Here is a 12,923-nt window from a genome sequence, read left to right on the forward strand (position 1 = left end):
CAGCACTATCCCCAGTTGAACCTCAGAAGAGGGATCTATGCTAGATTAACTAATAAGTGAGCCACAAACAGAACCAGGTAAAATACTGACAATTGTGTAACAGCTCAACCAGCTAAATTGGCCACAATTCCTTCAATGAATGTAGAAACACGCAGTATGCTGGGTTTTCTGTAAACATCAGCCCCATGGTTTCCAGTATCATTTGTTGATCTAATCAGCAAAATATCCAACAAGGCTGCTGAACTTAAACTGAAGTGTCAAAATAGTTGAAAATTGTAATTCCTTCATTCTCTCAGGGGAAAGTCAAAGGATTGCTGAGATGCTCACAACAATTCAAAAATCACATGGATCAGAAAACATACCACATCATTTCATTTCTGCCTAGCAAAAAGTGTTCCTGTGGCTCCAGCAGAATGCATCCCCAGAGCTGCCACAGGGAGCCAAAGGCTCAGAGCAGCAGCTGGCATCACCAGTGCATTTCTCCACTCCTGTTACCACTGACAAAGCTCTCTGTACTGGGCACTGCTGGTAACTGGATGAGCAGTTTCGGGCATGCCCAGGAGTTCCCACCATCAAGAACATGTTATCTTATGTATCTTTCATATCAATGTGCAAGATAAAGAGCAAACACGGCTGGCTTGAGAAAGATCTATCAGGTATACAAACAAGATCATTTCCCAAGCTTTGCAAAGTTGGTGACCATAGGGGCTGCTTCAGTAGCAACACACTCACACTGGCTTGGACAATAGGAAAGTACCAGCAGCTTTTGGAAACAGGACATGGGAGTTATTACTCACAGTGTTACAAGGGCTTTCACAAGGTTGTTTTTTTTTTTTTTCACACTTGAAGAAAGTCAAAGCAGTTTCTTAATTGTGTGAAGTTTCTATTCCCCCACCCCCTAAAAGGGCTAAGCTATACTTGCATTTTAAAAACTGGTGACATATAGGAAAAAAAAACTACTGATTAAGAGAATCACACTTTTATAGGGCACACACATTGTTCAAACAGTGTTATAAAGACATATTTTCCATGAAGCAGAATATATTAGGAACAACACAGAAGTTCTGATATACAGCTAATCCAGCACATTTTGTGTAATAAACCATTTAAAATAATAAAATACTGTCACACTAGTTTACCATCTTTTGAACCCTTGTAACCATGTCTGGAAAAACAAACAAGTCATTACAAAGTCATAAGAATCATCAGCCAGGTGTACAACATTTGGTCACTTCAGAGTCCATGTATTAATATATTCATGACTTATAAAAGGCAGACACACAAATCATAAACCTAGATTATTAACTGTTACAGCATCCAATAGTTTGCTCACGGTAATAGTTACCTATTCTACCTTGTATTGCTGTGGTCACACCCCTCTGTAACACGCCCATAATGTGTTTATAACTTGGAACAGTTCATAAATGATTTATAAAACACCTTAAAATAAAAAATGCCCCTGTATCTCTTTTTTTTAAAACCATCTGGGCTCTCAAGACACAATATGTGAAAGTACAAAGCAAAGATGAAAACAGTATATATCTGATTTTAAGATGACAGATGAAGAAAAAGAGTTTTTGTTGTTTAAAAACAAATATATATACAAGGTATTGACTATTCTCAAGCTAACAGTGGAACAGCATGATCAAGAGCATAATTTTGTGTAGTTTTAAATAAAGTGACAGTTTATGTATAATTAACTGAACTGCAGGGAATGTAAAAACGGCATCACGCTTTCAGTCAGCACAGTCACTTACCAATTTCAGCAGGTAGCTGCTTGATTTTGTTCTCTCGTATGCTAAGCATGGTGAGTTTTGACAAGTTTTTGATATCCTTTTCCACAGTAGTTATGCGATTAAAGCGTAGGTACAGCGTGGCCAGGGAGCTGAGCCTGTACACCACCGAGGGGATTTCTCGCAGTTTGTTGTGCCGCAGGTCAAGCATGCGCAGCTTCTTCAAGTTATCCAGAGAGTCAGGCAAACTGGTGAGTGAGTTTTCACTCAGAGCCAGCGTCACCAGGTTCACCAGACAGCCCACCTCTGCTGGCAGGCACTGCAGTTTGTTACTGTATAAATAAAGTTCTGTCAGCTGCGTTAGCTCTTTGACAGCTGATGGAAGCAAGTGTATAGACCTCTTGGACAAGTCCAAGCGCATAGAATTCTCCTCCCGGCATTTATTGAGCTCTTTGATCACTTCAGCATTGCTGGATTTTTTGCGAGTACCTGTGGCAGGATTAGGTCTTTTTATCGTATTGTCCACTGAAAAAGCTACCCCAGGCTGCGTGCTACTGGAGTCCTTCTTTCCATCTTTGGCATCTTTCCCTTTGGTCTTAGGCTCCTTTTCTTTGCTCTCTTTCCCAAATCCTCCAGAGGCCTTCGCCTCCTTCTCCCTTTCTTTTGACGATTGAACTTTTGGATCCTTCTCTTTACAGTCCTTTTCTTTTCCTAGATTACTACTCATGGTGACTCAACGTTCAGCAAGCACCACATGAAATCTGTTTCTGAAGTCCACAAGAACAATTCAATGCTGAGGCAACAAGGATCCTTAAAACACGCAAATGTTGAAGCCAGGGGGGAGCTTCAGAGGTGTGACACCCATTTGCTACATATTGGTTCTGAAGGCACTCTTTCCTAATCCTGCTATCAGGAGATCCAGCTGTAGAGATCAGGTCAAATGCTCCGTATTAGTATTTCTGGAACACAGAGAAGAGAAGCCAAAGTTAGTGTAAATATAAAACTTCCAGTTAAATACTGAGTGTTTCCACATCGAGCCTGTGCTTGCTAAGTCAGGTTAATGATTTGTCCTTCTGTTCAAATGTCAATGAAAAACCCAAGGCTAAATCAGAAATACTACACATATTGCTCACAAAACCCACTGTGGTACAAGAACTGTACTAATTAGTATATATGAGGGAAGAAAAATCACAATTCTTAAACATAATACTGCCTTCAGTACTACATTTGAGTCACCATCCTATGTCTTACCTAGTTCTTACAACTACTCCCTGGTCATCAACATCAATATTCTCTCTTCCCTCAATGCCCAATCAGCCAATAAATATCTGCTATAATTTTAAGTGCCTGTCTCTTCAAAGAAACCCATATAGGCTTACAGCACAAGAGAATCTCAGTTCAATTTACAGTAAAATCTAATATGCTCAGTAACACAAACACTTTGCCTTGAGGTGTCTCTTCTGACCACCTCTGAACTGCAAGTCTCTGGTTTTCATTTGGAGCAGAACATTCTCACCAGCTTCATGTGCTTTGAAGAACCAAGCATAAGGATTTTTAAAATACACCTATCAGAAAGTCAGCCCAAAGCCCAGAAGAAACAATATATTATGCTTCAATATAAGTAAAATTATGAAGGAATTTCTCTTGGGAGTAGGACACAATATATCTTTACCACATCTTGAATTTACCCCCTCAATGAATACAATGCAGCCTAATAAGTGAACAGATGTCTCAAACCTATAAAGATTAATTTACATTTTTACAAAATCATTATGCACCATGGAGAGTAGCTTTTCTTCATGTTTCAATTCAAAACACATGACATGCCCAAGAACTTAATGATTCTGTGAAATGTGGAAAGGTTTTGGAATGTATCTTTGTGGAAGAAAAATAAGCAATCAATGGCAACAATAATTTCACATCTCCATATTAGTCCACCTTTTAGCTTTGATATGAAGTATCCACTGCTGAAGCAAGATCCCTTGTTTCCCAGCCACCTTGTTTAAATATTCTTAAAACCTTCACAGGAACTGTGTCACTGTCCTGGTATTCCAACTTCTGCACAAGTTCATAAAGCTTGTAATCAAAATCAATTAAATAATATTTTGCATACTTAAGCCACGACAAGTACTATAAATACAAACATTTTTTAGCAAAGCTCAAGTAACCATTTTTAACTGTGGTCACGCTATGTATGATTATCTTCAAATACAAAAATGTACATGGAGAACACAAAGCTGCACACTTTGCTCTATATGTATATATATATTCATTAATTTTTTTTTAAGATAAGGAAAATCTATTTAAAGATGATCAGAAGGACAAGGCACTTTACCCCAGCTGAAAATCCAGCTGTTTAGTAACAATGCTCAAAAGAGAACCTGCCCTAGGAGGTGCCTTCCAGTCATTCACCCTGATTCATTACTGCTGCAGCATCACCAATTGTGCTACAAACACTGTAATATTAAAAAAAGAGAACCCCTCACCCTCAAAAGAAGCCCAGAATTGCCTCCAGTTCCTGTCTTCTGGACAACTCTGTTGTAAAGGGCCACGGCTGAACGCTAGCAGCAGCAAGCAAAAACAGTTTTTAACTTGGAAATTTTCTGCACTGTTGAGTTTTCTAAAGCAGCACAAGCCAGTTCTTTGCTAGAAGTTCTTTACTGGTTCTATCCTTAAGATTTCCACATGGCTGTTACACCATCCATTAATTTAACCTCTCCTCAAGATTGCTAACCTCACCAGATTATATTTAAAACTGCTTCTGAGCAATGTATAATCTATAGCTTGTAAAACACCAGTAATAGGACATGCAATGACTCCCAATGCAAAAACACAGCTGAGTAAAGGGTGGGAGCCACAAAGGCTTGACAAGGTTTTCCTTATGAAACAGTAACACAAAGAATCAAGAACTAACACAGTTTCTGAATTCCAATAACACACAGGAAAGAGACCTGAGTGCCAGAACAGCTACTGCTCCTCATCCAGTCCTCAAAGTGTGAAATACTCAAAGGGCTGCTGCTCTCTTGAGCTTTCAATTTAATCAAATGTAGGACCCACCAAGAGATTTGTTTCATTTCTTATGTGCACAGCAGCTGGAGGAGGTTTAGAAAGAGCCTCAGAAAGGAAAGACTGCTGGAGATTAGTGCTGCAGAAAGCAGCTCGGCAGTGCAAGGGCTCCAAATAATCTGCACGCATTTCACTGTCTTGGTTAGCAATAACTTTAATTGCCAAAAAGAAATTGAATGTTCATCTGGATTGCTCTAGATGATCTCTACTGCAGATCATTCAAGCTGATGGGGTCACTCACATACATAAGTCAAACCTGTATGTAAACTTTTGGTGGGCCTTAGTATAATAACACATACTACCGAGGAAGTTAAATATGTTTCAGAAGGTTATGCATATTTTTCAAGCCCTTTCAGTTAAAGGACAAGAGTCACCATCAATTCTAAACTACAGTCAAACAAGCATTCATTGTATCCCAAAAGGAGAGCTTCTTTCAGAGATATTTTTAGCAAAAGGAAATTAAGTGAAATTAGCTAGTTCTGCCAACTACTTCCATTTTCCAATGCTGTTCAAACTGACTTCCTGTCAATATTAATTGACATAAAAACATTTAACTATTATGTTGTGGAGAACTTGGAAAATTTAATAAGACTCTTGCTTGGCACAGTATGTGAGGGGAAAAATAACGTTTAAAGAAGTTAAGGAAAATAATCTCTTCTCTTCCCTGTTCCGAGTATTACTTTTATAAAGTAAAATATTTGTAAATAGCTATAAATAACCAACTTCAGAGTTTTGATCCACTCCTCCTGATGTCTGGTAAACATAAACCAGATGCATTTCTTTTTTTCTGTCATCTGTAACTGATGAAACTTCAGAAACAGGAGCAACTTAAGCCTAAACTGTATCACCTTCCTTACTGTGTGGAAAAGAGGAACACATTTACCTTGTAAATTTTAATCAATTGTTTAAAATATGTAAAAGTAATTGAAAAGAGATTTCAGTTTTTCTGAGCAACACAACCTAAAACATTTATGCAATACATGCTTTATTAAAAGTGCGGTAATGTAGGAACATTTTGCAGTTATAGGAATAACACTACACTAATCAGTGCAATTTGGCAATATAAATACCAATGCTTCCTGGTCACTATCTAACACAATATGAGGCTTGAGATAAAGGATTTCAGCCAACTGCTATTCAAGTAAGGCTGTAAAAACCTTAACTGTCTCCTACCCACTACTGCAAAGCAGTGGGACCCCCCAGAACTGGCTGTTCCCTGCATGAAACACTCCCAGCAGTCCCTCACTTCCCAGAGGATGCCTTCAAGTGTCTTGTGACTTGTAATTATGTGAAAGTTTCCTGTGAGTTCACAGAGATGGCTTGAAGAAGAAATTGTTAACTGAAATAAAGAGTCTCCCACAGCTGAAACATTTCCCTCTCAAGTGAGGAGGCTAACCAACAGCAGGATTCTCTGCCAAAGGAAAATCATTGTGGCACGTCATCTTACAAAATGGTCATTTTACAGCTCCACCTAAACCTTTACTGGTTCCCCTTCTGTGTTTCAGGAGCCAAACCAGGCACTTCAAACCATAAACATTTCTGATATTCTAAGCATGTGATATCTAAGGCATCATTTCCACTGAAGTGGAACACATTACACTCAACTGTAACAGAATTTTACTTCTGTAATGTAGCAAGAGACATACAGGCCTGCATTTTAAAAGAAATTTTTTTACTACATATACAACTTTTTATCACAGTAGGAATGATTTTTTTTCTCCTTATTCTGTGTTTGTACTAAACTTAACCCCCACCATGGCTAGGGCTTTTCAACATAAAAAACAGCAGAGGATCATTCTGAATGCAAAAAAATTTTAATAAGGAATCAGCTCCTACTTGACACTCTGAAGTAAGCAAAAAATTATTCTACTATATAATAATAAATAAAATGTTCTGAGATTGCAATTCTGATCTAGGTATTTCTGATTAGTCAGCCCTAAGTGATTCTTAACAACAAGGCAGAGTTCAAATGCTATCTGGTAATTGCAGCAACACCTCTTCACAAACAAACACACACCAAAAAAAAAATCTACCTTGTTAAAATTATTTACCTTTTAATTAGAGCAGCATGGGATACATCAAAAACATTTCATATCCCAGCACACCACATCAATAAGCAATGGATGAAATTTAAAGCTTAGCCCAAGTGGCTACAATGAATTTCCATTTCATTTCATACCACATATGCAAAAAAAAAAAAGCCAACCCAAAAAAACCTCAACCATCATAGTCACTACTTTCATTTTGAAACCCAAACAGCTTAAGCCAACGAGTCACTTGCAAACAAAGCACATTCTCTCCTACAATTTGCTAGCTTCAAACATCTGAGCTACAGAGTTTTCATCTGTGTAAGTGCATTTCAGCTTCTGCCACTGCAGCCACCACAGACCAGCTGGGAGCAAACTGCTGAATCAGTCACCAGCGGCTGCACAGCTCCTCTAAACACAAAACCTCACCCAGAGGTACAGAGACAGCAAAGGAACAACCAGCCATCACTCCACCAGAGATCAAAAACAGCAGCATCTATCTCAACAAAAGCAGTGCTCCTGAAATACGCCAGCTAGACAGCTTCTCTTCTTTGGGAAGAAACCTGTTAATCCAGAGTACAGGGTGCTCAATGGCAGCAGGGCAATACTGTCATGGTGCCAGCTACCCTGGTTGGCTTGTTCAATAGAAAAGGCTGACCATTAAATTCATCTCAGTTCTCTGAGTGGATGGCCAGCAGATGGTAGTTCACAGGCTACCAATTCAGCCTGATCTCAACACCCCAGGATGTGACACAGCTTTCACCCTAATCCCCTCTCACGCTGAGGGAGCGGCTTGTTCACTGCAGGCACAGCTTGAGCCTGTGGAGCTGGGCAAGGAGGAGGCCTGGGCCCTGACAGCCTCCAAGCCCTTCAGAACATCTTCATCTGCCACAGGCCTGCAGCCAAGAGCATCCCGACTGTTTGCTGCCTCCACGGCTGCCAAACAGCCGAGCGGAACCCAGCCTCGCATTCCAGCAAAACCTGGGGCCGAGGGAATGATGGAGCAAACCTCAGCCCAAGGGGGCAACAACTGCTTTCAGACCACCTCTAAGGGCTTCCTTATGCTTCACTGTGGTGCCTTAAACCTGCAAACATGTCTGTAACTATGGGCACCTAATTATAAACCTATGTGCAGTTACACCTGGAGTAACTATGAATAAGCAAGTGAGTTTGTAAAGATTTTGAAGGTTGATCATTGTGTGCTTGCAGAACCAGGCAGATCTCCCAGGACACCCTGTAGAAGGGGCTAACAGCGGGCCTATTAGCTAAAGGAGCGAGAAGCTGAGAAGTAAGAAGAAGCTGATAAGGAGCTTTCTCCAAGGCTGTAACCAAGGAGATCGAGAGAAGAAAGATAAGAGCACTTTGCAGCTGGATGAGCATTTTTAGAAAGTTAGGAGAAGTCACTATAACTTTTCACCAATAGCATGGTATTGACTTATTGTGGCCAATAGTTAAAGTAGAAGAAGGGTAAACAATTGGAAAGTGTATAAAAGATCAGCCACGCTCATAAAGTGTTGCCAACTGAGACTGCTTGTGGTCTCTGCTTTTGTCATAACCGCCTCGACAACACCCCATCCCAGCTTCTGACACAACCATGCCCTTCCAGGGCAAATGGGCAGGCACATGGACACACTGCTGGGTTTGAAGCTTTGGAATCCATCTTTTCACTCACTGGTCACCAGCTTTGCTGCTCTCTGGAAGCATTTCCCTGCACTAAGTCCAAATCCAGAGCAGTCGGGACAAAAAGGCTCCACACTGGCAGACAGAAAGTCACCTATGCAGACAGAAAGTCACCCACGTCTTAAGTTCCTAGGAGGTAGAAATAATCTTTAGTGCCCTGACTTTGAACTCACCTAGCAAGCACAAAAATACACATATTGTGATTCATTCTGTGTGCTCCAACATTATTTTTATGAAGCACTCTCTCTTCGTCTCCTTTGCAGGAACAAAAACCTACTAGTTTTTTGGCCAAGTTATAAAATACCATTGCATATTTTTGCAAAACAGACTCCAAGAGCAAAGAATTCTGCTAACTCCATGGAGCAGCTTATTTTAATATGTAAAAAGGTACTTTCTACATGTGTGGCCCCCCAGCATGTACCTTTTGAGCTGCATGTCTCCATTTCCATGGCAACTCACTTTATCAGCAGGCTGTGTAATCCTGCGTAATATATGAAATTTGAAAATCCTAGCTTTCTAGATGAAACAAATTTCCAGGATTTAGTGCAGGTTCTAATATCTCTTAAAAGGGTCATTCTAAATGGATTTGCCAATCTAGGAAAACCCAGTTCTTGTTTTTGTGACCCTACAACTTCTCTATCTATAGTGGCATACAACCTTCTACAAGAGCAAGCACTCCCAATCCACCCAATACCCTCCTCTGAATAAAGATCAGCAAAAACTTAATTTCCAATATAAAACAACCTTTCACTATTACCACTACACAGCACCCAGACACAACTATTCAGATCCCTCAACAGCTCCTATAAACAACCTGCCACACACTGTTTTGTTACCAATTTGACAGAAAATGGCACTGGTCCCACCAAAGGTGATGAAACAAACTACAAACCAGCATCAAATATTTTTCATTCATTCATCATTTCCTCTGAGCAATAAAAACAACTTATCAAAACAAAATCTACTCAAAAGGAGACTCAAACATGAATTACAATCAAGAGAGAAAGTAAACACACAAAGCAACAGCAGAGTAACATTATCTACTAATTATCTACATTACCAACAAATTAAGTTGTGTTGATCCTACAGAGATTGGGACAAAGCGCACACAAAACCCCATCACAGCTAAACAAAAACAATTACACTCTAGGGTAGCATCCCACCCTGGCCCCTAAGAGCAACACAGGATTATCTACCAAAAATCTTGTTTATTGTGGCAGTTCTCTGTTTATTTATCTCTGAATTTGACACAGTATGTTTGCTCAGCTTCTTCAACATGCTTTTCTGTAATAATCATGACAATTTCACAAAGTTCAGTGCTGGATGATGATTACCAGTCCCTCAAATTTTCTGACCATAACTAGTGACTTTTATGTCACTGAATCCTTTTGCAGAGGAACACTATGCCAAAAAAAAAGAAACCAAAAAACTATCTAAAAACAACTTAAGATGTGGTTTTAACACAATTTTGTACACGAAAAGGAGCAACAACTCTTTACCTTCTATGTTCTAGCAGAAAAAGCCACAAAAACTACATTATTGCAGCTCAGCACTGAACAATATCTGGCCTCTCTTCAATTTTTTTATTGTTTTAAGCTAAAAGTATTTGCAGTTCTTGATCTTCAGTTAAGATGACAAAAGTCTGGACATATTTGTTTTCTTGAACACCTAGTTTAAATATAACTAATGCATTGAAAAGGAAATCTGCAGTAACATCTACTTTTCAACTAGCATTGTGAGTTTGGAAGACATAGAAGTGTCTGTCAAAGTCCAAAAAAATACTTTACCCACAAGTTGCCAATTACACATCTCCTCACCCTTAAAATCATTAACATATTTTGGATCTGATCAGTTCTTAGAAAACATCTAGCTCTTTGAATAGATCAGCATTCTTTTCAAAGAAAAGATAACAACCACAATCAGCATCAAATTTGCTCTAAGCGTAACTTTCTACTTCAATACAACTAAATTAAATAAAATTTCTTTGAAAACTGCACAATGATCAGCTAGTGTTGTTTCTTTATGACATTATATTTTGCCAAATTTTTACATTATATATTTAAATATTACAGGAAAGCAAAACAAATGTAGACTGAATGAAAAGTCAAAAAAATCTACACATCTTCCCCCATTACTGCTCAAGCAGTGCTCTTTCTAGTGAGGCTTTTTTGTTTGGTTTTGTAATTTGACTCTTTCAGACAAATGCATCTTACCTGGTGAAAGTAACTGATTCAGGCCAGGTTAATATATATGTGTGTGTGTGAATATATAAATATATAATGTATATATAACATTAGGACAAAGAAATTGTTGTGTTTCAGCTAACTAGTTATAAGTCAAAATATTCTCATCTCTTTTCTCCAGCAATCATTTGCCTAAACATGATGTGACCAACCACTTCTGCCATCCAAATACTCAGATGCAAGAACCAGAAACTGTCAAAGAGAAATGCTATTTTCCCTGTATTATGTGTGCCCACTCCAGCTGGAGTCTCATTTTTAACTGCTACATTTCTGAGCTTAATTGCATTCTGCCCACTCAGTTCCAACTGGCTTTTGCATTATTCCCTCCCTGCCCTCACCCTCTAATGCTGCATTACTGCACATGGTTAAGCAGATTACCACATTCCAATGGGCACCACATTCCAATGGATCCCATGTTCCTGCACCACTGCCTGAAACGATGCTCAGCCACAGCTGGAGAAGCCAAAGCAACTCAGAAATACCTCAGGGAACTTCACCAATTAATGGCACCATGGAAATGTAGGCTCATTACATACCCTGAGGAGGTGATGAAGACCAAAATTACTCCCAAGCCTCTTTCAAAGCTTTCAACTGCTTTCCCCCATTGAGCATGACAGAATTAAACCCAAGGACAGAAAGCAGTTACTGAAACAAACAGATGCATTCCAGAGGTGGTTCAGGTGGCCCTGCACCTTTGCCACTACAGCCAGGGCTCTGTGGCAAAGGCTTCTTCAAACACACTGACCTGCACAAAACTTCACCCCTTCAAGCTGACATTTGGCAGCATCTGCCTGCCAGCCCTCAGGAATTTTTGGATTGTTTTGGGGTTGGAGAGAGGGATCTTGAGGGAGCATAAGAATAGAGGGAAAAGGTAAGATAATCTACTTGGTTCAGCTGTTTGCAAGACTAACAGCTGGTAAAAGCACATGGCTTTATTCAAGTTGAAGGTAATCCTAACACCAGTTTCATAACTATGGCAGTTTTAGTTTAGACTAGGGACTTCAAATCTATTACAATGCTTGGTGCCACAGTGAATTTCACCACATACTCACTCCTGAGCCTGCTTCACCTCCTCAACACCAACAGCTTCTGACACAAGGTATTCCCACAGAGCAAGTCAAACCCAGAGGGGCCAAACAGGCCTTTGCTCTCAGCTGAAACACCCTCCTACTGTCCTCCCCACCTCCCTCTGGGTCACAGCAGCCCCACAGAGGAAAAGCTCCTGCCAGGAGCACAGGCAAGCTGAGAAAGAGGCAGGAGCTGGAGAAGAACAAGGATGGGACAGTGATGGCACAGGTGATGGGCAAGAAGCAGCTGATAAGAAATTTTACATAAGAGAATATCACAGACATAGAAATCCTGAGAAAATAATCAGTCAACAGGCACCACTCCTGCTCCTACACACTGCCTGGAGAAGGGGTCTTGGAGACTCTGTAGTGATTGGAGGGGTACTGATCACATTCTGACAAGTATGGTCACCTACAGCACTGGAAGCCATCTCATTCACACCTACCTAATTCTGATTGCTTTATAATGAAAATTTAATTTTCATAACTTCTTAGGAGTATTTTTATTTAGCTTTTTACATCTTTTCTTCCCCACTCAACATTGAATGCATTAGCATTACAAAAAATCCAAAAATGACAGCATTTGAATTTATTGCAAGTTCATCCACATTCTTACAGACTCCCAAGATGATCCCAGAGATTTCTTTCCCAGGATAGCAGATGAAAGTGAAACAAACAAGGACAAGAAAGCTCTGTTCACCTTCCTGTTAAAAACCATGAAATGTTCAGACCTACAATGAATTCTCCTCATCCCCACTATCACAGAGCCTGATGCACAAACCCCCTCAGCCCCAGAACTGAACACTATTCTGCTGATAACTTTGAGCCCAATTAAAAGATTATTTCACATATACTAACAATTCTGGAAAACACATGATAAATTGGGTCCTTTCACAGGAACAAGATGTTTTCCTTCAAAAGAAAAAAAAAGTAAAAAGATCTATGATCCCTTCCAAGCAGATTCTTCAAAATATGTTCAGATGAGGCATCCTTTTCTTTTCTTCAAAAAAAAAAAAAACAAACCCCACCACCAAAATGTCTTCAATTACAATTTTCCTAGAAACAGTGAAAAACATGATTTCTGCTTGTCAAAAATCAGCTCAGTGA

At 39.6% G+C, this 12,923-nt stretch overlaps 1 protein-coding gene across 5 annotated transcripts in view; it reads right to left on the reverse strand.

The window, feature by feature from the left end:
• The window catches only part of SHOC2 (SHOC2 leucine rich repeat scaffold protein), a 64,692-nt gene that overhangs the window by 37,703 nt on the left and 14,066 nt on the right, over window positions 1-12,923 (reverse strand). For all 5 annotated transcript variants that reach the window (XM_059476865.1, XM_059476863.1, XM_059476866.1 and 2 more), the window contains one exon: window positions 1,758-2,692. In XM_059476865.1, coding sequence (XP_059332848.1) covers window positions 1,758-2,460 — 703 coding nt within the window. In that variant the 5' untranslated portion in view covers window positions 2,461-2,692. The remainder of the gene's footprint in view (window positions 1-1,757; window positions 2,693-12,923) is intronic.

The sequence above is a fragment of the Ammospiza nelsoni genome, chromosome 8 (genome assembly GCF_027579445.1).
Source record: "Ammospiza nelsoni isolate bAmmNel1 chromosome 8, bAmmNel1.pri, whole genome shotgun sequence".
NCBI lineage: Eukaryota > Metazoa > Chordata > Aves > Passeriformes > Passerellidae > Ammospiza > Ammospiza nelsoni.